The sequence below is a fragment of the Histoplasma capsulatum genome (genome assembly GCF_000150115.1).
Source record: "Histoplasma capsulatum G186AR genomic scaffold supercont2.1, whole genome shotgun sequence".
Lineage (NCBI taxonomy): Eukaryota > Fungi > Ascomycota > Eurotiomycetes > Onygenales > Ajellomycetaceae > Histoplasma > Histoplasma capsulatum.
In genome coordinates, this window is record NW_025544801.1 from 3,065,167 (window position 1) to 3,092,163 (window position 26,997).

Consider the following 26,997-nt stretch of genomic DNA (forward strand, 5'->3'; position numbering starts at 1 on the left):
AGATTTCACATCACATGGACAGAATCGAGCTTAAAACAGTCACCATCCTACAGACCGTAGAGACATCGCAGATTGGATATTGGAGGATCCTTCAAAGCTGCCCCATGGTGTGAAGTTGGATACATGTAGACTTATATGCATTTATGCTGTTTGTTTCCGCTTTTATAATTTTTTATTTCTGTGTTCTGGCTGACAAGACAGCCCCGCCGGCGGACAAACTGCTATCAACTTACCACCGATAAGACCATGAATCCTGCACGCCAGCCAAAGAAGAGGTTCGTGGGACGCAAGACCGCAGATGCTCAGGCGCAAAGCCAGAGGGATGGAGATTCTCAAACTTCCGATACAACTTCCCTCCAGCAAGGTATTTCCTTTATCCCCCGCCATGCGCTTTAGTTGGTAAACAATCCCCCCTAACATTATTCACAGCCCGGCCCCGGAGAGCTCCGCGAGCTTTAAACCAAATCCCAATTGAAATCCTAGAAGATGAAGATATAAAAGCTGCAATTTCTCTTCTTCCGAAGAACTACTCCTTCGAAATCCCTAAAACGATCCACAGAATAAGAACTTTAGGCGCAAAAAGAGTTGCCCTCCAAATGCCCGAAGGTCTCCTCCTCTTCGCAACCACAATATCCGATATCCTCACCCAGTTCTGCCCTGGGATCGAAACCCTAATTATGGGCGATGTCACATATGGCGCTTGTTGTATAGACGATTACACGGCGCGTGCTCTAGGCTGTGACTTACTCGTCCATTACGCGCACAGCTGCCTCATCCCCGTCGACGTCACCGCCATCAAAACCCTATATATCTTTGTCGAGATAAGCATCGATACACAGCACCTAATCGTCACGCTAGAGCGGAACTTCCCGAGTGGGAAAACCATCGCAGTCGTCGGCACAATCCAATTCAACGCCACCATCCACGGACTCAAGCCCACCCTGGAAAAGGCCGGCTACTCCATCCTCATCCCACAGATCACCCCGCTCAGCAAAGGTGAGATCCTAGGCTGTACCTCCCCCAAACTACCCTCAGACCAAGTCGACATCCTCCTCTACCTCGGCGACGGCCGCTTCCACCTCGAATCCGCCATGATCCACAACCCTTCCCTCCCCGCCTACCGCTACGACCCGTACTCGCGCACCCTCTCCCGCGAATCCTACAACCACGACGAAATGCTCACCCTGCGCCGCGACGCGATAGCCACCGCCAGAACCGCGCGGAAATGGGGCATCATCCTAGGCTCCCTGGGCAGGCAGGGCAACCCGCACACCATGGCCCGGATCGAGAAGCAGCTGCACGATCGCGGGATACCGTTCGTGAACCTGCTGCTTAGTGAGATTTTCCCGGGGAAGCTGGCGTCGATGTCGGATGTGGAGTGCTGGGTGCAAATTGCGTGTCCGCGGCTGAGTATTGATTGGGGATATGCGTTTTCGCGGCCGTTGTTGTCACCTTATGAAGCGCTTGTGGCTCTTGGGGAGAGGCAGGGGTGGGATGAGGGGAATGGCGGGGTCTATCCGATGGACTTTTATGCGAAGGATGGATTGGGAAGGACGAGGCCGGAGATGGCGGCGGGATGTACTGCTTGATTTTTGATTGTGTGGGTGGGATATATGGTTTGTTTATATTTTTTTTGGACGAATCTCTTCGGGAAAACACCTCCATTGAAGGTTATTATTGGACAAACATATTGCCCAATGTACAGTACAAGAATGCAAGCTTGTCGCTAATCATATAAAGAAAAGCAAATCCCTCCATTTAGGAGGCAGAAGCTTTCCTCACGTATCCATTACAGAACGATACTAAGCATCATCCTCACAAAAGATCCTTTCTAAGCAAGAACATTTTTTGGTACCTTCATTCACTGTTCTCAGGAAGAGAAAAGAATAACAAAAGAAGAATATTTACATTACAAATGTCGTTTCACTTCACTTCATCCGCGCTGTCCATATTAATATCACTTGCACTGCCCCTTCGCAGGGATAACATACTTTTACCACCAACATCATCGACAGCCCGCTCCGCCGCGCGCCACCGGGACACTGCCTTCTCCACATCATCATACATCTTCAGCGTGTCATTGATGATACCGCCCTCATCCATATCCGAAACCTGTGACCCCTCTCGAGAAGTCCAATTGCTCTGCATCGGGAAAGATGAACCGAAAGTCTTGTCCGGCGTTGGGTTAAACATCACCGCGTTCGCGAACATTCGAACAAGTTCCATCTCTAGTTGCGCCGAATTGACGATGCCCTTGGGAGGGATCAGCTCTGCGGTTCTCTTTAGTAACAGGCCGTTGGTTTTCGACGGGGTGCCATGTCCTTGGATAGGGCCGGGAGACTCGACGTTTTCTCCACTTGGAGTATTTACAGCCTCTGTGGCGGCTGCTACTGCTTTGCTTCCCTGATGGATGGCGGATTTTATAGACTTGATATCTTGGGGCCGGTAAATAAGGTTCTTATAACCCGGGGCGTCTCGCTCCGTTAGTGGCTTCGCAAATATGGAGGCGTACTTATGCGATGCGACATCGTTCATGATTGGTGCACATGTTCGCGGGAAGTTGCGGGTAAACTGTACATATTGCGATGCTTGCCGTGAAGGTGGTTGAGTCATGTCTTCCCCTTCACTAGGCCCCCGCTTCCTTTTCCCTCTTCCCTTTGATTGGATTTCGTCCGCTTGGATCTGGCTTGGGACCTTGAGCCGTCTCGATGTCCGTGGTTCCATTTCTGTATCATCTGAGATTCCAGCAGGAGTGCTCGGTATTTCACGCTTTATTTTTCGCTGAGAAACAGAGCCAGAATCAGTGATTGATTCATCGTCACGAGATACGTTGGATTGAGCACTATGGCTCCGGATTCGAGTAACGCGCATGGGAGAAGATCCTGCACTAGGAGGGGCCCTGCCTCTACGTGCTGGCGTAGACTTCTTCTGACGAGTGTTCCTTGCCGGGCCGGAGTCGACGTCTGCATGCACAGTTCGGGGTTCGGAGCGAATTTTGGATATCGATGGCATTTCACTCTCAAACGTTGGTGACGGTGCCCGTTCACTGATTGGGCTCACATCCTCGGGTCGAGGCCGTAATGGAGACCCAGGCGACTTGGATATGACAATCGGACTTGGCATTTTCCAAGGCGTGAGCGAACCAGAAGAGTCCACGGACAGCCTAGGCGGTCTCTTGTTTAAGGCTGCTGAAAATGAAGGAGTGACGTTATTCAATCCGTCGGGGCCACTAACTGGTGTTGCCGGAAGCGGCTCCATCGACGTTGTCTTAACTCTAACGTCGTTTTCTATCTGCTGAGGTGACTCAAGCTCTCCTGCCCGCGATGGTTGGCGTGAAGGCGTAGACGGATTTTGGAGTGCTTTGCCCACGTTTGGCTGGACATGGCCAAGCGACAGTGGGGACTTGCCCATAAGCTGGCTGTTTGAAGAAGGCATGTTGGCATAGGGAGACAACTGCATATGCCGGGATGATGGGCTTAGTTGTGGGGACCATGGCTGTTGGTAATTTGCGCTTGGAGGTGCCAGTGTCATTTGAGCCTGGGGAGGGGAATATTGAACAGGTTGGAAGGAGGTACGCTGTTGTCGCGGCCCACTTGTAGCAGTGGGCGTAGGCTGTAATGGCGGTTGTGAAGCTTGAGAAGCAGCGGGTGTGGTTGAGGTAAAGACTTGACCTGCCACTCGCCCAGTTCCTACACGAGGAATTGTTGGAGTTTTCACCCCCGATTGACCTGCCTTAGACGTGACGCATTGCAAGCCACGGTCCGAGATTTGATCCTGAGAGGGAGTTGTGGAAGCATTTACATTTCCCAGGCTTGGGGCAGGGGAGGGAGCTGGGATACTTTGGACGATAGCATGTGGGCCACTTTCCTGCCACTGTTGCGATTGGGAGTGTAGCGGCGAGGGGTGTGATGCCTTTGCGTTTTTACCTTCAGCTTGTGGGGCTTGCTGAACAGCTGCCTGCCCTTTTGCAAAAACGGGTGGTGGATTCTCTGGGGTCTGAAGAGCCTGCACCTCCTCAAGGGCAGTTCCCTGGCCTCGGACTACATTGACACTGGGAGAAACCGTCACGGGCTGTGGCGATAAAGGTTTTGTCTGTGGGGATTCTTTATATATTTCGGATGTCGTCAATGGGTCGTCTATTTTCGAAAAGGTGTTTTGAAGCTGTTCCCCATCCTCCAGCCTCTTGATTTCCTCTTTGATTCTGGCGTATTTATGTTCTTCGTCTTCAATCTCCCGTGTCACGCGTTCCTTGTACCTGGCATATAAACGAGCGACAAGGGTAGGAATCACCACAGAATAGGAAGCGCCATCAAGCACGAGTTTGGACGACTGATCCTGTATCTTCCTTTTCTTCGGATTCGAGTTCGCCGCGTCCGAGTTACATCCATTGGAACCGTGTCCCGACGGTGTTCCCTCTCTGTTTTGCAGCTCTTCTTGTACTAATTTTGTATAAAGCGCCTCTAGAGCCTGAGGGGTCAGTCTGTCCTTGTCGAAGGTTGCATTTTGGCGGACGAACGAGTTATTGGTCAGAAGCTCTGATATAGGCGAGAAGTTGGATGGCCGGGATTCTAGGGTGCTGAGGAACTGGAAAAAGAGTAGCGATTCGAAAGGAGTGTAGGATGACAACGACGGCATCCCCCATTGCCAGTCAGGTCGACCAGACAGGGCGTTGTTGTCCTCAACGGTGGTAGCCACGGTGGGAGTAGTCCGTGGTTTGGGGTGGAGTTTTCTGAGATATGAAGGGTGGGCAAGCGTGTTTCGTCGCTTTCAGACCATCACGATGTCTTCCACAGCCACAGCCACGCTGGGGTGTCGACTGAGCAGGGAACTTGCGGCGTGACGAAGGCAGCTGAGTCTCCTCGAAGAACCTGGTGATGGAAAATAGATGGAATCGGCGTTTCTTGGATGCTACGGGTCGAGCTCATGACGATGGGAGACAAACCGGGACTTTGGATGCGGCATTGTCACGTGAAAACGCAGCCAGTCACGGGACATATTCTGAGTCATCCACATGTTTCAGGGGCAGGTCAACAAACAAACAAACACAGACAGCTTCGAGACAAAAATTAGAACCAGAGAGCAGGGAATAGCAAAGGATATGCCAGACTCGCTGGTTCCGTGCTCCTTTTTTTAACCTTGCCTCCCCCGGTTTCGCGTTCCGTTCCCTTTGGCTCTGTTATTCAATTTTTCCCTCCTCTCCACTACCCCCTGTCCCCTGTTGGTCGTGTTTGGTCAGCCTGCCAGAGTGTACGAGAGGGGAGCACGAGCACTGCCTGGAAGCCCACACGGGCCACACAGTCCAAGTCGATAGTGGCGTTTGCTCCGTGAAGGTCCCCGAGCGCAGGTACACTAGCGTTTGCTCAATATCCCTACAGGCTGCTGGCTGTGGCTCCGAGCCTGTCACGCCTCTCCCCTCCGTGATTAGTCCAAGATTAGAATTGGGCCCAGGGGAGGTCTCGCGTCTCTAACAACTTTAATTTAACTCACAGGAACTCACCTCGCCTCTCACCTCCCGCCTCCCACCATCCTATCCATCCCCCCTCCATGATTTAAAACACAGATTACTCGCCTGGACTCTCAGCTGGCTCTGGTCTCATCTACCACTCCCTCAATTCTCTCCCCGTCTATCTACATCTCTTCGATTTCCAAGCTCCGTATACAAACCTCCACGCTGTATACCTCCAGCGACCGCCTTGCCAACCACACTCGCTACAAACATGTCGGACATAGAGGAAGAATGGAAGCCTACCGGACGGCCTCAGTCGTTCGTACTATCTTCTCTTCGAATTTCTGCTTACAAAGCTTCGTTGACCAGTTCAATGCAGGACCATGGCCCGTTCCCTTGCTGCTGCCCTTGATAACGCCTTCATGCTGGATAATGAGGTTGACAGCCTGACACAATCTGTGCACTATAAGTACGCCTATCAACATCCAATCAATTCAATCGGCTCTCTAGCTGTCTGCAAATGATATCATGGCGACTCTACAATAAGAATCAACACTCAAATACTCAAATACATCCACTACATTATGGCAGCCACGCCTATTCCACAAGTTCTTTGCTCTCCGCATTTACTGATAATGTATTTTTTTTCTTGTGCTTCTCCAGGCAACAAATGGTCACGATTCAAAACCGCGAGCTGGAGGCTCTGGAAGCAAGAATCAGGGAGGCTGAAATGCGCCTGAGAGAAACAAGTTCCCGTTCCGTTTCCCCGGAGGAACAACCTTCCAATAGTACGGAAAGTGGCCCTGACCAACCGAAAGATGACATGGCAGAGACGATAACATCCGGCCAGGATGCGGAGGAAAGACATGGTCAGTAGCTCTTATCATCTCCTATATCAGACCAATCGGACAAAGGGTTCACGGATGGTTCGACTTCAGCAACTACGTCCAGCGATGCCGATAGTAGCGCTAAGCGCGACGACAGTCTCACCAGAAGCGAGTCAAAAGAGAAGGACAGTGACATGGATCGAAATTCGTAATAGAAACAGTGTGAACGAGAAAGGGACCCTGTTCATTTGTTTGTCACGTCTGTTTCTTGCTTCTCTGTCTAAAGACTCCCACTGCAGCAAGTCAAGGAACACTGGAGCCTGCGGCTCTTAGCCTCCATAAGAATTAAGAAATTCTTCACTCTCTTTGATTGCCAACAACATGCAGACTAACCCCCCCCCCCCCGTTTTTATCCTCCTTTTCTCACAACAGCTTGCATAAAGATATGACAGGATACAATATCTGCTTCCATTTCTGATACCTCATTCCTTTCTCTCTCCTTCTCTTGAGCTTTTACTTTTCCCCCTAGCTTCTTTTATTTTCTTTCCTTTATTTAACAACCAATGCCTCACGATGCGTCGTACATACACACACATAGATTACAGTACCTGCCTCCATATACCCCCATCCATCCCCTCGTTGAAGGCTCCTCTCAAATTTTTTATGCTTGTTTTTCCTTTTTCTTTTTTAGTTCTATTTGAACCAATTCCAGTCATTTTAATAATTTCATTGAATACCCCACCATTTCATTCATTCACCATTTCTCATTACTGCTTTCTCAATTTTATACGACCATTTTTAATATTAGCCTTCCTCCCCTTTCCCCTCCCAATGGCCCAATTTCTGTCGCTCAATAATTCCACAGATAGCCGCTTCCACCACTTTTCGCTCTATTTCTTTCAATGTCCCTGGCTTTCAATGTCTCCCTTTGACTTTATTTTTTATAGCTAAGGCATTTTATCTGCGCACTCCATGCGGGCTATCTGCTGCCGCATAGCTGATTTATTCTCTCTCTCAATATTATCTATTAATTCTTCTGTATATAAGCTGGGGTCGAAATGGAAGCAGCTGATTGATCAGAGCTGAGGATGCACAGACCAGAAGCCATAAGCAAGGAGACATAGCTGCCCTTAAGAAGTAGTCTTCAAAAAATGATTCAGGCCTGAATTCGATCCTCTTAAGGGGTAGGAGTGCAATTCTGAGACACAAAGCCCTACTTTAGGGACAAATAACGAAATTTGAAGGCTCGAGTGCTTGGGTGCATTGCCTATTCTTCGATCTTCGGTCTCCGATGTGAAGAGGTGAAGGAGTTGGGTCGGGGTCTTCAATCGGACCATGTTTCGATCATTTGCCTCTTATGCACGACCCATCAAGCCGAGTTGGAAGCGATATACTTTACTTTCGACCGCATGAGCATGCGCATATCGTTATTACGAACTGAACCCGTCGGTGCTAATGGGAAATATTTCCTTTAACATAGTGGGATAGTTTGATAGTATACATCCCCCTTAGCAAAATATACATGCTGTGCTGCCCGATGCGCCACTTTTGCTACATAATTTTAAATAAATGATTAACGTATGAATCAATTTTACTATGCCGTTTTGATCCGGTTCTGTGAGCATGAATCAACTGCCTGAGGGGTTTGATACCCAGGGTGAGAAGTCTTCATTTTGTCTATACCATCGATCGCCAGCCATTCTATCTATAGCATGCGAAATCAATAGGAAAATAAATTACGTCATTTCACAAATTTTCATTTTATTTCGACATTTGCTCAAAGTACTTCTCCCATCCAATCTCTCTCATTTTTGCCCCCTTCACATCCAAATTCTCCACCTTAGCAATTTTTGCATAATCCTCTACCTTTCTCCGTAGCTGCTCATCAAAAGCACCCAGTATCCGCGCCGCCAGAAGCGCCGCATTTATGCTGTTATTAATCCCCACAGTAGCAACGGGGACGCCTCTTGGCATTTGCACGATACTGTACAGACTATCAACACCGTCCAACGAGCTCCCCTTTACCGGCACTCCGATAACGGGCAGTGAGGTGTGGGCAGCTGCCATGCCGGGGAGATGCGCTGCACCCCCAGCCGCGGCGATTATGACCTTGATACCCCGCGAGGCAGCGGTAGAGGCGTACTCAGCCATGTATTCAGGCGTGCGGTGAGCGGAAGTAATGTCAACTTCAGGCTCGATGCCAAAGGTGTATTTTAGAAGGTTGAGGCCGGGTATTAGCGTTTTGAGGTCGCTATCGGACCCCATCACTACACCAATGGTGGGTCTACGTCGAGCACTGGTCGGCCTGGGTGGATGGAAAAGGATAGGTGATTTAAGTGTGGCGACGACGGCATCTGTGGGGCCGAGCAGCGGTTGGACAAGAGACTCTGCTTCGTTCATTGTACGTGCAGTGATGGTAACGTGTCCCATTTTCCGCCCTGGGCGCGCAGCACCCTTGCTATAGAGATGAATGCTAGCATTTGGTATTGAGAGGGCTCGCTCAGCGACTTTGAGATGTGAGTCTGGTGTTGAGCCTCCAAGGATGTTTACCATGATTGCTGGTTGGCGGATTTGAAGGCTTTGTTGAGGTATGGGGAGGTCGAGAATGGCTCGTAAATGTGCTTCGAACTGGGACATGGGGCAAGCTTCGATGGTGTAGTGGCCGGAGTTATGAATGCGGCTGGCAAGTTCGCATAGCAGCAGGGAATCATCTTCCAAGAGGAACATTTCGACGCCAAATACACCATTTCCTTCAAATGCTGCGACTGCGTTTCTTGCTAGCTCCTGGGCTTTCTTGTCAATTGTTTCTGAGACACCCCTGGATGGGGCATATACGAGCTTGCATATTGAATCCTCTTGGACGGTTTCGACGGTTGGGTAGGATAGAACGCCGTCTTTCGTTTTAACAACCATGACAGCCAGTTCCTATTGCAGCGTCAGAAATGGGGCCCTTGCTATTCATAAGACAGTTGAAGTCGCATACCATTTTGAAGCTCGCCCATTTCTCGGCGTAGAGGGGTCGGTCTTTTAGAGCATCGAAGGCCGCCGGGATTGATGCTTTTGAGTTAACAGTATAATTTCCTAAAAAATTTATAACATCAATTAGATAATGCCACGGCAAGAAATGAGTAAAGAAGGCGTAATAAAAGATCTTACCACGTCCGTCGTAAGCGAGTGTTTTAGACTTAAGCATAAGTGGATAACCAAGCTCTTCTCCAATTGCTTCCAACTCCTCAACGGTATTTGATTTCAGTTCCCTATACTCTGCCATTGGGATTGCATACCGGGACAAATGCTCTTTTTGCGCAAATTTATCCTGGATAATTCGAATGCTTTGCCAACTAGGTTGGACTTCGACTTGCCCTTCCACTTCCTCAAGCGCATAGGTATCCACATGTTCAATTTCTGCAGTAATGACGTCGCATGAGTCTGCTAACCTACGTACTGAAGTACGGTCAGCAAAGGAGCCGGTAATATGGCCGTGGTGGGCGCTGATTTGTTTTGCGGGGGCATTATCAACATCCAGGATGGTCATCTGTATATTCAGGCGGTTTGCGGCCTCCATGAGCATCCTGCCCAATTGGCCGCCACCAAGGACGCCGACATTGCGAGATGTGAGCATCAGGAAGATTTCCGGCTGGTGAAGGCGCTCTGCCGTACGGTGTGATTGTTTCTCAGGAGTCTGAGTCTCCAATAAATTGCCCGCAATTGTTGTTCGATGGCGGAAAATTTATGTTCCCTGCCCCGCACCAAGATCCCACATCGAGTAGAAATACTTTGTAGGTTTTAATTTGAATGGCTGAATTGGCGCGCCATATTCCGTATCAGGCGCTTGTCGCTGATTTATTCACTGTCTAAGTTCTCAAGATTCATCGCCACTCATTAACGGTGCCCAGCGAGAGTCCCTGGCGATCCAACTTAACAACGTCATTGCTGCATGCTAGGTTTTGCCGTAAGTTGGGCTTCGCGGAAGAGAACGAGGCCCAACTCTTACAGTAATAGACTGGCGTAACTAACACTGCTGGGCGGGAAGATCTTCCACAATTGGTTCTTCGGCCCCTGTTTAGATATTATTTGAGACCTTTGGCTTTCATGGACGACTCCCAATACCGTTGTGAGGAAGAGAAACGACTACATGAGGATCGGAAGCGAATAAAATACTGGAAAAAATGGGGACCATATGTCGCAGAAAGACAGTGGGCAACAGGTTAGTTGGTACATCCGGAGTTCGCGACGAAATTCGCAGCTAACAATTTGAACGGCTCAGTCCGTGAGGACTATTCGTGAGTGTCCTGCCCGGTATGCAAGATGCAAGAAACTATTCCTGGTCTGACCAGCAAAACCTCACAGCGCGGACGGAGATGCATGGCGTTGTAGGTTTTGAATATCATACACAGAATGCAGCATTGACTTACAGTTTATCCAAATTCAAGACTTCCCTCATGATCATGCTAGATCGAGAACATACCGTTGGGGAGAGGACGGAATTGCCGGAGTATCAGATACCCACGGTCTCCAGAATATAGCCTTCGCCTTCTGGAATGAGAAAGAGTAGGGAGTACCTGGGAACCCTTGCTCTGGCTGAAAACTACTAAAATTTGAGTAGTGATTTTCTCAAAGAGCGGCTTTTTGGACTATCTAACCCACAAGGAAACCATGGTGAAAGCATCAAAGAAGCTCATTTCCACTTGGATAATACTCCAACAGTAAGCCAATGGTTATTTTTGTGACTTTGCATAATCTAATAGCTAATTAACTACGGAATACAGCATTCATACATGAAATATTTGTACAAATATCCACAAAAGAAATTCCCTTATCAAGATCTTGTGGAAGAAAATGCAAGGCGTGGGAAACAGGATAGGGAGTACCAGATTCTTGACACAGGAATTTTTGACGATAATCGCTACTGGGACATCTTTATTGAAACAGCAAAAGAGGATGAAGACGAATTGCTCTTTCGTGTCATCGCGTACAACCGGGGCCCGGAACCCGCTCCGTTACACATCATCCCGCACGTTTGGTTTAGGAACACATGGGGATGGGGCCGCGAGAATGGAAAAAAACCGTCACTCAAAAAGATTGGCCCATTAACTGTCCAGTCAGACCACTGCAAGATTGGTACTCGATATGTCCAACTATCGCCATCACCCCCCACTGCCGATAGCGCGAAAGAGAATGTCGTGCCTCGTTCTCTATTCACTGAAAACGAAAGTAATGCCAAATTTCTGTATGGTACAGACAACGAGCAGCCATATGTTAAGGATGCCTTTCATAGGTATATCGTTGACGAAGAGAAGGAAGCCATTAATCCAGAGTGTCAGGGCACCAAGTTTGCGGCATGGTATGCTTTCGATGAAGGAGATGGCGTCCCTCCTGGGGAATGCGCTGTTGTTCGATTCCGCATATCCAAAAGGAATGATCTCTATGTGGATGAGGAGGTTTTGGATAATATTATCGAAAAGCGCATTGAAGAAGCCGACGACTTTTACTACCGCATCAGCCCTTTGCCGATGGCAGATGATTTGAGGAACATTCAGCGACAAGCTCTTTCTGGGATGATGTGGACAAAACAGCATTATCAATTTATATGGGACCAGTGGGCAGAAGGTGACCCAGGGTTGCCGCCGCCTCCGTCGGAAAGAAAAGCAATTCGCAATCAGAAGTGGAAGCACTTGCATATCGATGATGTCTTGTCCATGCCTGATTCATGGGAGTACCCTTTCTTCGCTGCATGGGACACTGCTTTTCATTGCATTCCCCTTGCTATGGTGGATCCCGAGTTTTCTAAGAAACAGCTTGACCTCCTTACTAGAGAATGGTACATGCATCCTAATGGACAGATTCCGGCCTACGAATGGAACTTTGGCGATGTCAACCCTCCGGTACACGCTTGGGCAGTTTTCCGAATCTTTAAAATTGAAAGAAAAATGTATGGGCGACAGGATCTGGATTTCCTGGAAAGGGTGTTCCAAAAGTTGCTCATGAATTTTACATGGTGGGTTAACAGAAAAGATTTCGACGGCAAAAATATTTTCGAGGGCGGTTTCCTAGGCTTGGACAATATTGGTCTTTTCAATAGATCGGAACCGTTACCAACAGGCGGTGTCCTCGAACAGGCCGACAGCACTGGATGGATGGCATTTTACTCTCTCTCGATGCTTAACATCGCACTGGAATTGGCAAAGCACCGAAGGATATATGAAGACAGTAAGACATTCACACCAAGCTTTCACGTTCAATTTGTTCTAACGATGGTCAGTTGCTTCAAAATTTTTCGAGCACTTCATCCTGATCAGCGACGCGATGACTTTCAGGGTTGGAAACGAACAATCGTCTTTATGGAACGAAGAGGATGGGTAAGCCTTTTAAGTTCCATCGACGATTCATATGGCGACATATTCATTAATTGCATCTAGGTTCTATTACGATGCGATTTCTTATGGGGGCCCGTGGAGCCATCAATTACCTGTCCGATCCCTTGTGGGATTAATACCGCTATACGCTGTGCTTACCCTGGAACCAGAGCTTATCAACAAGTTTCCTGATTTCAAGCGACGAATGAATTGGTTTATTGATAACAAATTCGACGTCGCTGAACGTAACATAGCTAGCATGAAGCGCCGCGGTAAGGACGACAGACGTCTTCTCTCTCTGGTGAGCAAAGATAGGCTGGAGAAGATCCTCAAACGAATGCTTGACGAGACCGAATTCCTTGCAGACCATGGGATACGCTCCATGTCGAAATATCATTCCGAACACCCCTATTCAATGGAAGTGAATGGCCAAGAATTCAAAGTAGGATATGTGCCAGGTGACTCCGACAGCGGACTCTTTGGCGGCAATAGCAATTGGAGAGGACCGATCTGGCTCTGTGTCAATTTTTTGCTGATCGAGTCGCTTCTGAGGTTTCATATGTTTTATGGGGATTCATTCCGAATTGAATGTCCAACTGGCTCTGGAGACTATATGAACTTGGGCCAGGTGGCTGAAGAAATCCAACATCGTTTGCAGCACCTCTTTGTCAGGGGTGATGATGATCGAAGAGCTGTCAATGGTGGAAACGATATCCTTGATTTTGACCCCCACTGGAAGGATTTTCTCTGGTTTCATGAATTTTTTGATGCGGATACTGGTCGAGGCCTTGGGGCTTCTCATCAGTGCGGCTGGACTGGCCTGATCGCAAAAATGATACATGATACCGGGTATGTAACTAAGATATGGGCAAATAGGGCTTGTAGATTGAGTTATTACCTGCTGACAACTTAATGAACAGAATTACCTGCCGCCTCCCACATACTCCACGAACCCCGGTTACCGCCGCTTCACACTACTTCGACGATATATTATCCCGCTTTTCAAAGCCCCGGCCCTCCAAATCCCAAATGCTCCGCCGATCCTCAACCAGTCGCTCCATTGGCCAACGAAGCAGTTTCGCCAGCACCCAGGCTGGTGATGAGAGCGTAAGCATGTACCCGTTTGAGTCGAGCCCAAGAATGCTAGGTGAGGATGATACTCCTGGCGTTAATGAGCAAACGAGGAATTACGTCCATGAACAGGTTGAGTTTCTGGCGAGGCGAGTTTCAGTCGGTGTATACGAGGATGAGTTTAAGGCTGGAGCTGATGAACAAGAATGATTGGTGCAACTTGATTGCTCTTTGGCGCCAAGGGTTGGCTAGATTCGCGAGTAGACTTATTTTATACAAACCCTAAGTATACATATATGTCAGGGATGTGGACAGTAAATACCCCTTAATGCGAAAAAGCTGGAGCGATCTAGTTATATCAAGGATCAAGTTTCACACCTCTTCCGGGCTATCCATATCGCATTCGTAGTTGTTAGAGTCGTATGGCAACATCGTAACGTTTTAAAGAATCAGTTAACATCTTCTTCATGATCCTGAAATGGTCACTGCTCCAGAACACATCGCTCCTCCTCTAGGGTATCAGAGCCATCCAGTAAACCCTGTTTTAGCTCCACATTCCTCTCCATAGCATCTTCATAAGCCTCGGTCCTAACCAGCCCATCATCACTAAAGCCCTACGTCTCTGACTTCCAGTACTCAACAAGCCCGTTCATCTGAAACCAAGTCGGTTCCTGGTTGTAGTGCATTTCAACTTCAAACTCGGTGAAAGATATGGGGCATGGGACTGGGTTTAGAAGCTCCGCATTGTAGTGGTCCTAATTCTCAACTTCCCAAATCAGAGCTCCCTTTAAGTTAAAAGTATCCTGACTCCATTGCTTTTCAGCCACTTCAACGAGGTAAAGAAACCCCATCCACATTGCCAGAACCAGCAATATTGATGATGCTCAGATCTCACACCCGGGAATATATTTATATGTCCGGAAACACACAAGATTTCCTGCATCATAGACTGGCATCATGCGACCTTGTTCCCTTTTCTACTTGTGATAGGCCGTCCTCCAATGTTCCAAAGCCCTGATAATCCAACACCAAAAACACTCGAGAAACCTGTCCTCCCTGATAACTACGACTCCCTTGGCCCAGATGAACTCCACAGACGCAGAGTGCTATTTTATCTTTACATGCTGTTTGATAGTGGCTTAAACGAACGGCACCTGTCAGGAATGAGAGACCCTCATGTTCTCCTAACACAACACCTGGGTGGCGCAAAGTAGAGCCGTTCAATTCACTGTGGGAGTCACCTCCGAGTAGACACGGGGCTACAGCCATATACTGGTTGAGAAGTCTGACATGGTTGTCCAGCAGATTTATGCCTTCAAAATTGACCACAAGCGGAAATCGGACAGGATGAGGTTTACCATATCTTCTCGTCCACGCGGATTCCTTTTATCCTATAGAAACCAGATAGTCCTTCGGAGATTTCCCTAGACCTGCAATATGCCAATTTTCGTCAACCAGTATAATGCTCTGAATCAGAAAGCCAAACCCTTCTCCTGTCCCATAGATTCCTTCGCAGAGTAGTCGGCATGTTCCCGGTATGGTGAATAATATGTAAAGGCTTGCTAGGAAAAATAAAATCTCAAATTCCTAATTCGAAAGAAAACTCCAGAAGTTTATATTAGATTGCCCAGCGTCTTACTGAGTCTCATTCGGCATATAAAGAGCATTATTGCTTTATCTGACAAATTGCAACATAGTGACCTTGTCCATTTGATGACACTGCCAAAATAAAGTTGGCAGCGCAGAAACACGTTGAAAATCTCATGGCCTGCTATTTGCGGGGATGAATGACTGACGCTAAATTATTCTGAAGATGACAGTTCAACTTTATACGCAGTAGTTCATGAACCCCACTCCTTTTAGTCTAGCGGTAATGTTCAGTCCTCCAAATATGCATCACGTGCTCTGTCCCGCAAAGTCAATAGCACTGAAAGAAGTCGCTTCATTTTACTACAAATTTACAGATTGCAAAGGAGTGCGAGGCATCACAATATTCGTTTCGATGGCGAAGCCAACTTCATTGCCCTCTGCATTTGTCATATCAGGGTTGCTAAGAAGCTTCCTGGGTATCCGTCCTCTGCTTCCTACAACATACTACAGAAAAAATAGCTTGACCACCTCATGTCAACAATTTACGACCAAAATTTGGCAACCTGCTTCCTCTCACTCATTTAGCAATCATTTCCCAATACTTTCACAATCATCAGAGACTCCTGAGCTATCACCCAGCTGCTCTTCGGCCACCGACCAGCCACATCGAACTGACGAACGTAGGCCCAACTCCGATCGAAGAGATAAAAACCTCAATTCTAAATCGACCACCAAAGCCTCCCCTGCCATTCTAAAGCATGATTCAAAGTCAAAAATCCCGTGCAGCTCGAAATCTGCAACGCAAAAAAGAGAAAATTCCGATAACCCCCGGGAGCTGGAGCCCTGGCAAATACAGAAAAGAGCTTTAAAGAAGAAGTTCCCGGAGGGGTGGAATCCACGAAAGCGCCTTCATCCAGATACCCTCGATACCATCCGACATTTACATCAACAGGACCCTGCCACATATTCGACTCCGGCCCTCGCGCAAGAATACAAGGTGTCTCCGGAAGCAATCCGGCGAATCTTGAAAAGCAAATGGCGGCCAAGCCCGGAGATTGCTGCAGAACGGCGGGAACGTTGGGAAAAACGACATAAAAGAATTTGGAATCAGTTGTCGGAAATTGGCGTTCGACCGCACAGGCCAAGCTTTGCTGATGTTTCCGATACTAAGGTTCTTGGGAAGAAGCGTCGAACCTAGCTCGAAGTAATGGTATCTAGATCTAGAATTCTGGAGTCAAAGGACTTAAATGACTCGTCTATGGAACTCATTATGGGGGTTCCTGATTGATATTCTCGATTGAAAGCCTTAGTTATTCCCGAAGCTCAGGATGCTAAAATAAGCCTGAGGCATAGTTTTACGATACGATACGATACGATACGATGACTATCCCAATGCTGTAATTTACGTTCTCAAATGACAGAGTTCAAGGTGGCGTGTAATATAAAGCTATTCAGCCGCCGCTAAACACTTCAGCCACAGCTTCCCACCTGCTAGGTCGTTCCTACAATCTTTGCCGCGCAGTTACAACGTTCAAGTCGTCCCCAGCACCCTTCTTGCCTGTGTTATGACGTTAGTCACTATTGACAATCAGCTTTGACCTGTGGATCCTGTGATGTCCCTTTACGCATGATTGAGTTGTTTTCCATTGTCCGCTGCGACAGCATGCCCCCGCTCGTAGCTTTGCTCCAGTCTTCTCCTCGATTAGTTTCCGACAACTGTCAACTCCCATTTCCGACCCGCGCGGTGGACCTCAATTAACCACCCACCGATGTGGTGAGCTATTCCGCCCTCGTCATGCAGTCAGACATACAGGTGTTCGTGCGATGGAAAGAGCAAACTATTTTCGCTGGGGAGGATGTCGAATGCACCATAACCTTCAAGAATGTTTCCCCCAGCGGCTCCAGTTCGGATCTTAGTGCTGCTTCCCAGAAGCACGCGAGACGTGGCTCGCGTCCTATGAATGGAGTGGTCAATGGAGGAAACTATTCGCCTGCGAAATCCCTGAACCCATTCTCTTTCAATAATCGACGTTCGGCAACCTCAAGCCCTCGGAATCGACAATCCGGTTTCGACAGATCTCATCGGAGCGCAGCGTCTATGAGCTCCCCGCTCTCCCTAAGCCACAGTTTCCCGCCGATTACCGCGAATCGCAACGGGATCCAAATTCCGGGCCACAAACACAAGAGATCTGTTTCTATCATATCCCTAGAACCCGAAAAGCAAGGGTCGCCCACTGTTAACCAAAGGATGGGGAGGGCCCATTCTAGATCTGCAAGCTTTCAAGTATTTTCAAAGAAGAATGAGCTATATGGAGAGAACCCTAATCCTGGTAATTTTCTTCTTTTAATATACAGAGAAGGCTCAGCTCTGTTCTAACAACATTCTATAGCTTCTCGCCCTTTAAACTACAGTCCTGCGCGGAACGATTCGATACCAAACTTGCCATTACCCAGCCGAAGAAGCTTTCCGGACCGAACTCAGCTGTCTACACATCCTCAATCAGAAATACCAAATCAGATTCAGCAGGATTCGGGGCGCCCTCCGCCTGCCTTACGAACTGATTTTAAGTTTCCGCAGGCTCCTCCCACACCCAGTGATACCCTGTCGAGCAAAAATACTTCCCCTGTCTCCATCACTCCACCCACCTTGAATACGAAGGATGTTCCTACCCTAGAGCTGCCTACCCGCTTAACTCCTGCTATGAAGATACTTTCCGCTTCTAGCATGAACGGGAGCACACGCAGTAGTGGAGAGTTCTATTCCTTGAGCAACAATTCAACCGAGACACTTGAGTCAGAATATGTGACGTATACAAATAAACCCCAACTGCCGATCCGGCATAGACGGCATCATTCCAACATGGAACCAGTTGGGAAACTTGGCAAAAATAATTCCCAGACACTACTTATGGGCTACGCCCAAATTAGCGCTTCTTTTACCGTTGACGGGTCGCTAATAAATCAAGCTCTTTTCGAGGAGGTGAAACGCAAGGGAGTGGTAGGAAATCCCGCACGTGGCGATGTTTCTCGCAAAACTGAGAAGGCCCGGAATGGATTTTGGGGAACCCTTGGCGGATGGAATAATCTGAGTGATTCATTATCTACATTACTTTCCAGTAACGAACTCGATGGCTTAAGAGACATGAGAGGTGTCGCCTCGTCCCAGGCAATTCCCCTACTGTCCACGCCGCAATCTCTTCTGTTTGTCGACTTGCGTTTGGATCCCGGTGAGGAAAAGAGCTTTTCCTTTGCGTTTACCTTGCCAAGGGGTTTGCCCGCGAGCCACAAAGGGAAAGCGATCAAGGTTTCCTATAATTTGGTCATTGGTACTCAACGTGCCATAAATCCAAAAGAGCCACAGAAGGTCCATCGAATAAATGTTCCGTTCCGAGTCCTCAGTGGAGTTGATGGTGAGCACAGTCCTTTATTTTACAATGCACAGTATCTATGAATCGACTCTTACTTATGAAACCATTGAAGCCCAAGGAGGTGTTCTAGGACATGACTTGATGAGACCATACGTGTTGCTTCGAGATGAAGCCCGTGTACAAAAACTCGACAAAGTCCCTGCACGCGCTACTAAAGAAAAGAGTATAAGTGCAAAATCATGGACCTCAGCTCCTGAGTTTTTGTCTTATGTCGATGAGATTTTGGATCGTTGTGTTAGGCGCGAATCTATCACCACATCAACGCTGTCCACAGACAATCGTCTAGGTCTTTTCTACCCCACAGGGCAATTCTCCTGTAAAGACGCAATCGAGTTAGCTATTTTGCGAAGCAATCAATCATCGACTTCGGACCGAAGTGCCAACAGGTTTGAGATAACTCGCAACGGACGACGGATTGCAGTTATAATATTGAACCGGCCAGCTCATCGTCTAGGAGAGACCATTATTGCCACGATCGATTTCTCGGGCTCTGCACTACCTTGCTACTCGTTACGAGGGTCCCTTGAAACGACCGAAAAAGTCAGCCCGACAATTGCCCTCCGCTCCAGCGCGAGCATTACACGCGCGACGCGGAAAATGCACGCCCGCTGCTTTGAAAACACATTGTTTGCTACGAGGGTGGCTTTTACGCCCTCGATTCCTGTCTCCGCGACACCGACGATTATCACTTCAGGGGTCAATCTTGAATGGGAGCTTCGCTTTGAATTCGTGACCAGTAGCATCCTTGATGATGATGGGTTTGGACCATCTGGAATCAACCTGCTGGAGACTGTGGAACGGGATGATAGAGGCATGGTCTTGGCGTCGTTGGAAAGTATTTCCTGTGAATCTTTTGAGGTCGTGATTCCTTTGACTGTGTATGGAGGTAGCGTTCAAGAACCCGCTGGGGAGGAACTGCAAGGCGTTTCGATCTAGCTAAAGCCAGTTCACTTTTGGGTCTCAGGAAATTGTAATCTGGCTTGAAGTGCCATGTAATATAGGAGATCGAAGGCCTGGGCTAGGATTGCATTTTCGTTATCTTTTTCCTTTTCTATTTTCTATCTCTGTTTATTTATTTATTTATTATTCAGGCATTTAGTTTTCGGAAATAGAGTAGCGCCTATCCAGCATTATAATGATATATTTATCCCAATCATTCTCTGAGTTTTAGACAGGATGGTTTTCTTTTTGTGGTGCGGTATCGTTCTCTTTAAGTTTGCCCAAGTCCAACGGCTACCTTCTGCTCCCTCGTCGGGTGGACTTCACCGTTATGATATTTTCATTGGATCTGATACTTTATTGCTATTCTGTACTGCCAATTTATGGGAAATTTCAATGGTCATGTTTATCTAAAATAATATATCTTCTTCTACTTGATTTCTTCATCAGTGGTGTCACTACCTAGTTAAGTTGAGCGTGGTTCGAAAATGCTGATCGTGGCTCGGATTTTTGCCAAGAAATGGTCCATCTTTCTAAAACACACCCATACAAGATATTATTAATATACTCTCACCACCTCTCCATCGGCTCTTTAGAGGTGGGTTACGCTTAAGATTAGAGGTTAGATCAGGGGATTAGGTTAGAGGGTTAGAGGATGAGAGTCTGAGAAACATAGAAAAGAATCACTAGTTGTGTTGTAGGTTTAGTTGATCATGGCTCAAAATATACGATCCAAATGACTACTTGAAATTTGAACCACGTTCAGTTTTTTGAAACCACCCGTGGATGTTGAAGTGTACACCCCTCACTAGTAAAACATCCTAGGCTACTGGGACTCAAGGGTGAGCTCGTTACCAGTGAATATATGAATATGACTCTAACATCTTCTACTCCGTACACCTCTTTGCCATTATCTTACTGTTTCTAAATATAGATATTTCCGCAGTTCTCTATTCAACAGCCTACTCATCACACTCTGAAGTTTGAATAAAAATGAATCAATTCAGTTTACTCATATCAAAAACAATGTTTTTTGACTTTGCTTTCTCAATCATTTCATTCGCTGCTTGCTCAATCAAATTGCAATTATTTACAATTGATTTCAAGCTCACAATCAAATCTAAATCATTCACATCGCTTGGAGTTCTCATGACTAATGCCATTTGTCAATCAACATATAGATAGCCAGTTGCAATCAAATAGTTAACAATCAACATCAACAAGATTATCTAGAATATCGCTAATTATCAAGTTGTTAACCAACAGAAGAAATGAAACTGAGTAAGTATGTATAAGACTGGGAAACAAAGGAGAAGAACGGAGGGGGAACGAGGGGGAATGGAGAAGGAGAAGGGGACTGGGAAGAAAATAGAGGATTTCGGGCGGGCTATACGGAAGAGAAATTAACATGTAGACGGAAAGCAAGATGTGGTAGAGTGGAGAAAATTAGACGCCTATATTAGATAGGCTGAAACGAGTTAAGGAGAAAAGGGCGGCTTTATATGGACACACGTTTCCAACATACAACATATAGAAAACCATGCAAGCCAGGGGGAATATCCACAAGAAGAGAGAAAAGAACAAAAATAAAAGTTAATTAAAAACAAAATAAAGCAATTTTCACGAGGGAGAGATATTAAAAGAAATACGGAAAGAGAAGAAAGGAAACAGGGAAGAGAAAGAGCGGAAAAAAAAAATTCAAGTATGAGGCTAACGAAATAAATCCAGCCCTCGAAACGCCTACCCTTCTCCATCCGGGTCCAAAGAATGGGTCCTATATATGGTCCCTCCATTCATATTACGATTTAAATTTGGAGTAGATGGTATCCGTCGCGCAAGTTTTAGCGATTTGACAGGCATCGAAGTTCCGATGGATCTGCATGTTTTGGAATGGTTCTCGAGGTGCGAGTGTGAATTCCCGTTAATCTGGATGCGCTTCGATCGCTCCCCTAGTGCGCGCACAGTGAGATCAAGCTCCCTTTCCAGCTCAGGGGCGGCATTTAAGGGGTCTGTTGAACCGCTTAATTTCTTCCTGTATGCTCTCAATGTCCTGCAGACCTGCTCAGTGGACATGTTGAGGCTGCCAAATTCGCTAGTAGGTGCTGGTGAAGGCGTAGCGGGGCTATTGATGGTATTCCCATTGGACTTTGTGCGAGAGCGGAGATCGTAAGAGGGGCGGCGTAGGCTGCTGTTGCTGATTTTCGCCGAGAGGGTTTTGGAGGAATGGGATTTGGGACTGGGTGGGGATGGGGAGCTTCTGCTCTTGTCGGGAATCATGACGCTTGATCGACGAGGTGGGGGAAGTGGAGGAGTAGATAGGATGGGTGTATTGTATCCGATCTTCGATATTGAAGGGCTAATTGTATATCGGGATGTCTTCTTTCGGATGCGGGGTGGCGATGTCTCTCTGACTGGCGTAGGGCTGGGCGATGGACCGTCAAGGCGTTGAAAACCAGCAAGTTCAGACTTTGAGAGAATTCGACGTAGTGGAGGCTTAACAGCCGTCAGTTCCTTTGCCGGAGTTGTGTCTTCAGCGCGAACGGGTGCCGCCTGTTGTATTTCTTGCACAGGTTGCTGTTGCAGGATGGAAAGCTCCCAAATCATGATTATACCATCAAGACCTGTACTTATTAGAGTTTTCTTTACTCTTTCTTTGGTATCTGCTGACTTAGTTTCGATCAGGACGATATCACTGACGCCTTCGGTATGGCCAAACTCCCGTGTCAGGAGTGTGTCCTTTTCAAAATCATAGACTCGAATGGATTTGTCCGTCGTTGACACTCCAACAAGAAGTGGGGGACTTTGTTCTGGCACTTCACAGTTTGCCATCAATGAGCTGAGCACGACCGTGTCATTCGTTTCCGGGTCTGATGCCTTGAATGAATGGATCTGTCTGCCAGATGGGATATCGAATCTGTGGATATGCCTGTCTATAGTGGACAAAATAAGTGTATCCTCTCCATCAGGATAAAGGGTCATCGATACGGGAGACGCCTTCAGCGAAAGAACTCTCGACAGGCTGAAAGCTATCGTAGTATCCCCATCAGTTTCACGGGTCATGCGATCTCGAACGATAACCGTGCGATCGGAAGAACAGGACAGTAGCTTTTCGCTGTTATTCAACAATAAGATGCGCCCAACAGCGCCGACATGTTCATCCATCGTTTGTATCAAGTGGAGGGAATTATCGGCAATTTTGAAAAGTTGAACCATCCGATCACGACCGCAGGTGGCGACTATGGTTATTCCGGCGCTATTTGCTTGCACGGCAATGTCTGTAACCTCGCCGCCATGGGCTCTGGCCTCGTTCGTGCATTCCCATGGGTCTCCGGTGATTAATCTGGGATATGACATGAGCAAATGGAGCATTAGACTGGAAGTTTCCTCTCTGACATTGACCTCACAACCCACCTTATTACACCGTATTTATCACCAGAAATAAATGTCGTCATATCCGCTGTGGTTCGTACAATTTTCAACTCGTTTTTATCATCATCGTTACCGGGCAACTGCTCAAGATCTACTTTCCTTGTCGCACGGCATCTGCCTTGAAGGCTCCAGAAATTGACGGTTCCGCCTGATGACCAGGTAAAGAAGTCCGCTTCGTGTGGCCCGGGAGGCGTTAGTGCCCCAATACCGAGTACCGCATCTCGATGTGCCGGCATGGATATTTCTGGTAGCGTATCGACATTATCCTCGCCCACTTTGCTGAGAGGGCAAACCCGTATCGCGCGAGTGGAATCCACCGTGACCATATGAGTAGCGAATATACCCATAGAGATGATCGCTGGCCTTTTTGTCTTCGGACTAGACAAGAATCGTTCGTCATGGTCCGGGTATATTGGTGATTGGGATATCAATGATTTCAATTCATCAATTGAAGATTTGTGTATTCTTCGGCCACGGCCGCCGAACCAGACCATGCCGGATTCATGGTCAACTACAATGGAGCAAATGCCAAAAGTAACGCTTTTGACAAAGTGTAACTTTTGCTGTGCGTTAGTATCATCAAGAATACATATCATACCGCTATCGGAGCAAACAATTGCTTCATCGTCTGAAATGCTTGAAACGCAAGTGAATGTACAGTCACCCAAGCTGCCCAGAAGACAGTTTCTTCCAGCAAGTGCTCTTGGCGAGGAGCTTGACGGAGAAGGTACCGTAGCATCGAGGACGAATCGTTGCTGTTTGGATGGAGAGTTAGGTCTAGGCTCGGTCAATCTCCAGACTTTAATGTGCCTTATTCCAACACTACGTGAAGCTAATTGTTAGTGAATATCCCTCAATGACATGTGTATCTCACCCCTACACGTACGTTATTAAACTGATTCCCATCCAGCATATATCCCTGACAAATGATGTGCATTTGTTTGTCGAGTGTAGCTTCGCCGCGCCGTTTTTCAAGTTCACATTCCAGATGAACAAGAACCCATCGTTGATATCACCGAGCGTAGCCAAATACTGCGAGGTGGGACTGAATGCAAGGCTACGAATGCCAAACGAGTGATCCGTCATTATCGACACAGGGATATCTAGTGGTGAGTCCTTGGCAGTCGAGAATATCAAAACCCGGGGGCTATAACCAGTCTACGTTGTGTTAGTGGGATTTTGATGGTCTTTCTCCGTTGTAGATGGTGGGATGTGTAACATGCCTCTCCTACAGCTAGAAATCTGCCATTTGGGCTTATCGAAACGCATGTGATTGCTTTTATCCTTTCCCGTGAAGTCCATGTTCGCGAGCCGGAATTCTCGCCCCATTCTATATTTGGAGAGCCGGCATATGGCGCTCCGTTTATACCCGACGATCTACCTGCCGGTTGAAGTGACCTTATCCGCAGGTCGGGTGTAGTGGGAGGTGTCGACGTATTATAGAATGACTGGACAGGATTAACAGGGGCTGCGGTAGGCCGTGCGCGGAAGAAACGTTGTGAGATGTTCATGTCCTGATCTACCTCAGCTAAAATTGTCGCTGAACCTGCACACAGCGCAAATGATTTTGTAGGTTCGTGGAAGGAGAAGCCATTCGGATTTGATGTGGTCGTCCCGATCACAGTCTGCAGGGATAATGTCGAGTAATGCGAGGGTTTGTGAGGAGGTCTTGCTGCCGGTTTTAGGGCTGGAGAGTTCGCTGGCGTGATCTTTATGGACGCCCCAAGCGAGCTTGGTGGTCTAATTTTGGAACCTAGTATATGATTGCTATTGCTATTTCCATTGATATTAATTACCATTGGCTGCTCCATGGTTAAGAGAAGGTGGTGGAGCTCGTTGTTGGACGTCTCCAAACAAATGGGGCCTTGTTTTCATTGCAGAGTGCGGCATGGATTGCTTTGAAGCTCTAGAGCTCTAGAGCTTGCCCGCATAGGAGACGCTATATCTCTTGCAGGCAAACCGATCTTAGCCAACGGAAGCGGATATGCATGCAATTGAGGTCCCTATGCAGACGGGAACATGGGGGTCCTGTATTCTGTGTTGAAGACGCGAACTGACATATGCCTTCGTAAGTAGCAATACAACCTCGATAGGTTGAGACGTAATAAAGTTGTCGACTTTGACAAGGAACTCGAAAAACTGTATATATATCGCGAGTATGTAGGCCTTAAGGGATTTTATGCGCGCTGCAAGGGGGGGTATATTGTCGGTGTTGGAGATATGTTGGCGTCAACAACGATGAGCTACCCTTGGATGTTTTGCATTACCTTGAACTTTAGGAACAAGGAACAGTGTGTATTGGCATTACTAGGTCAGGTTTATCTTACAGGGGCGTCTTGGCGTATTTTTTTCCCACGTACCGGAAAACCTGCCTGCAATGCCCAATGAAGTATGGAGTTTTACGTGAATTGTTACAGATGATCTGCCAGTAAGGGACGCCAGATGGACAAAAATATGCTTTGAACTATATCGGCAATACATATAGGATATAAATTTACACGTCGACAAAGTACAGAAACCGATTCATCTTGTTCTCAGCTTCGTCTTTCTAAACTCGCCAGAGAGCGGGCGGATCAGAAAAGTAACTATGTGTAGGAAGAACAGGTAATACAAAGCAAAAGTACACGTAAATTTAGAAGGAATATCTATTGGTTTTTCTCAGTGCCCCGAGGTGTCATATTTGGAGAATATGTTTTTACAAGGTGTCAGTGAGGACTTTGTTCAGCTTGGCAATTTTGGAAGAAACGCTGAGGTCGATTGTTCGATCGCCAAGTTCGACAACTAGACCGCCCACGATATCGGGATTGATCTATAAGAAGAAAATTAAACAATGGTTAGTTCCGTGTTTGAAGTTTGCATAATGATTCCAACCTGTCTCAAGAAATTGAGCTCGACGCCCGGATTCACATACCTTTGAAACAACCTTGAGCTTCTTTCCTTGGCTATATTCAGACTTGGCAACAGCTGCCTCGAGGCGCTGAAGGGTCTTCGTATCGAGTTTCTAAATTTTTGTATACAGGAGTCTAGTCAGATCGACAGTTCACTTCTTCAAGCAATCGCCCCATCCTAGTCGTCTCCATGTTCAAGAGGCACCCGATCGATATTCATCAATCCAAAAGATGATTCAACAAATCGCCGTACCTGAGCACTAGTGATAACCAACTCAATCTCGCCGTTGTGGGCGCTCATCAAAGCAGCAAACTTTTCACAAACACCCTGCAAGACACCAAGCCTGTTGTTCTCGGCCAAAGTAGAGAGGAAGTTATTCAAGATGTTGTCCTTCCCTGGGCCACCGGCAACTCGTTGCAGTTCCTGGATAATCTGGGATTTATCGGCTGCGGTGAGGGTGGGAGCGCTGAGCATGCCGGGTAATTTGACATCGGTTTTTAACACCTCTCCCAAAGTCGCCAGGGCTTTGGAGGTTTGTTCTAGGTTGGATGTCTTGGCCGATGCGATATACTGATATTTATCCGAGGAACAAAAATGTGCCGAAATACGTTAGTTTTTCAAATCAGACTTAGACTGGGAAAGCTCTAATTGTTTCTCGTGACGTAGTTGGGAGGGGGAAGGGGTTCATTCAATGCGCACCAGAGCATTGGCATAAGTGCCATCGACTCCAAAGAGGGCGATAGGAGGCTTTGGGCTCGTTGTGGTCGTGGCGTAGGTTCTGGCACCAGTGCGAACGGCAACCCAAGGAGTAGAGGATAATTGGTGGGCTGTCGCCCGAAGGGTGGATTGAGCTGCTCTGGAGGGCAACATGGTAGCAAAGGGTCTCTATGATACCAGGGAAAGAAGTACACAACGTGGAGGGGTTGAATAGAGAGTGGGGTGTTGCAATTGCTGCCGGAGACCACAGTCCTGGATACAATTGACGTTGGACTGGAAATAGCCAAAGAGAGCATTCGTTATAG

The 26,997-nt window shown here is 47.4% G+C and overlaps 10 protein-coding genes across 10 annotated transcripts; 6 read left to right on the forward strand and 4 right to left on the reverse strand.

Moving 5' to 3' along the window:
• Positions 1 to 127: 127 nt before the first annotated feature.
• On the forward strand, positions 128 to 1,589 carry HCBG_00994 (diphthamide biosynthesis protein; the record flags this gene model as incomplete). The annotated part of the gene is made up of 2 exons (XM_045428044.1): positions 128 to 364; positions 430 to 1,589. 2 exons carry the CDS (start codon positions 247 to 249, stop codon positions 1,587 to 1,589), a joined length of 1,278 nt encoding a protein of 425 aa, XP_045292019.1.
• Positions 1,590 to 1,923: 334 nt separating this feature from the next.
• HCBG_00995 (uncharacterized protein) lies at positions 1,924 to 4,635 on the reverse strand (the record flags this gene model as incomplete). Its single annotated transcript, XM_045428045.1, has 1 exon — positions 1,924 to 4,635. One exon carries the CDS (start codon positions 4,633 to 4,635, stop codon positions 1,924 to 1,926), a length of 2,712 nt encoding a protein of 903 aa, XP_045292020.1.
• A 452-nt stretch (positions 4,636 to 5,087) lies between these two features.
• Positions 5,088 to 6,628, forward strand: HCBG_00996 (uncharacterized protein; the record flags this gene model as incomplete). Its single annotated transcript, XM_045428046.1, has 5 exons — positions 5,088 to 5,344; positions 5,490 to 5,764; positions 5,826 to 5,915; positions 6,110 to 6,315; positions 6,385 to 6,628. The coding sequence occupies 4 exons, from the start codon at positions 5,718 to 5,720 to the stop codon at positions 6,483 to 6,485; spliced, it is 444 nt and encodes a 147-aa protein (XP_045292021.1).
• A 1,392-nt stretch (positions 6,629 to 8,020) lies between these two features.
• HCBG_00997 (phosphoribosylaminoimidazole carboxylase) lies at positions 8,021 to 9,895 on the reverse strand (the record flags this gene model as incomplete). The annotated part of the gene is made up of 3 exons (XM_045428047.1): positions 8,021 to 9,198; positions 9,257 to 9,354; positions 9,430 to 9,895. The coding sequence occupies 3 exons, from the start codon at positions 9,893 to 9,895 to the stop codon at positions 8,035 to 8,037; spliced, it is 1,728 nt and encodes a 575-aa protein (XP_045292022.1).
• Positions 9,896 to 10,365: 470 nt separating this feature from the next.
• On the forward strand, positions 10,366 to 14,076 carry HCBG_00998 (uncharacterized protein; the record flags this gene model as incomplete). The annotated part of the gene is made up of 8 exons (XM_045428048.1): positions 10,366 to 10,480; positions 10,520 to 10,556; positions 10,729 to 10,824; positions 10,880 to 10,979; positions 11,043 to 12,483; positions 12,536 to 12,632; positions 12,693 to 13,478; positions 13,550 to 14,076. 8 exons carry the CDS (start codon positions 10,366 to 10,368, stop codon positions 13,908 to 13,910), a joined length of 3,033 nt encoding a protein of 1,010 aa, XP_045292023.1.
• Positions 14,077 to 14,701: 625 nt separating this feature from the next.
• On the forward strand, positions 14,702 to 15,128 carry HCBG_00999 (uncharacterized protein; the record flags this gene model as incomplete). The annotated part of the gene is made up of 2 exons (XM_045428049.1): positions 14,702 to 14,910; positions 14,966 to 15,128. 2 exons carry the CDS (start codon positions 14,702 to 14,704, stop codon positions 15,126 to 15,128), a joined length of 372 nt encoding a protein of 123 aa, XP_045292024.1.
• A 463-nt stretch (positions 15,129 to 15,591) lies between these two features.
• On the forward strand, positions 15,592 to 16,488 carry HCBG_01000 (uncharacterized protein; the record flags this gene model as incomplete). The annotated part of the gene is made up of 1 exon (XM_045428050.1): positions 15,592 to 16,488. One exon carries the CDS (start codon positions 15,592 to 15,594, stop codon positions 16,486 to 16,488), a length of 897 nt encoding a protein of 298 aa, XP_045292025.1.
• Positions 16,489 to 17,085: 597 nt separating this feature from the next.
• On the forward strand, positions 17,086 to 19,876 carry HCBG_01001 (RGP1 protein; the record flags this gene model as incomplete). Its single annotated transcript, XM_045428051.1, has 3 exons — positions 17,086 to 17,620; positions 17,681 to 18,700; positions 18,771 to 19,876. The coding sequence occupies 3 exons, from the start codon at positions 17,086 to 17,088 to the stop codon at positions 19,652 to 19,654; spliced, it is 2,439 nt and encodes an 812-aa protein (XP_045292026.1).
• A 1,521-nt stretch (positions 19,877 to 21,397) lies between these two features.
• Positions 21,398 to 24,897, reverse strand: HCBG_01002 (WD domain-containing protein; the record flags this gene model as incomplete). Its single annotated transcript, XM_045428052.1, has 4 exons — positions 21,398 to 22,997; positions 23,069 to 23,908; positions 23,973 to 24,189; positions 24,468 to 24,897. The coding sequence occupies 4 exons, from the start codon at positions 24,895 to 24,897 to the stop codon at positions 21,398 to 21,400; spliced, it is 3,087 nt and encodes a 1,028-aa protein (XP_045292027.1).
• An 845-nt stretch (positions 24,898 to 25,742) lies between these two features.
• Positions 25,743 to 26,845, reverse strand: HCBG_01003 (ATP synthase subunit 5; the record flags this gene model as incomplete). The annotated part of the gene is made up of 4 exons (XM_045428053.1): positions 25,743 to 25,895; positions 25,998 to 26,087; positions 26,228 to 26,545; positions 26,675 to 26,845. 4 exons carry the CDS (start codon positions 26,843 to 26,845, stop codon positions 25,782 to 25,784), a joined length of 693 nt encoding a protein of 230 aa, XP_045292028.1.
• Between the last annotated feature and the right edge of the window lie 152 nt (positions 26,846 to 26,997).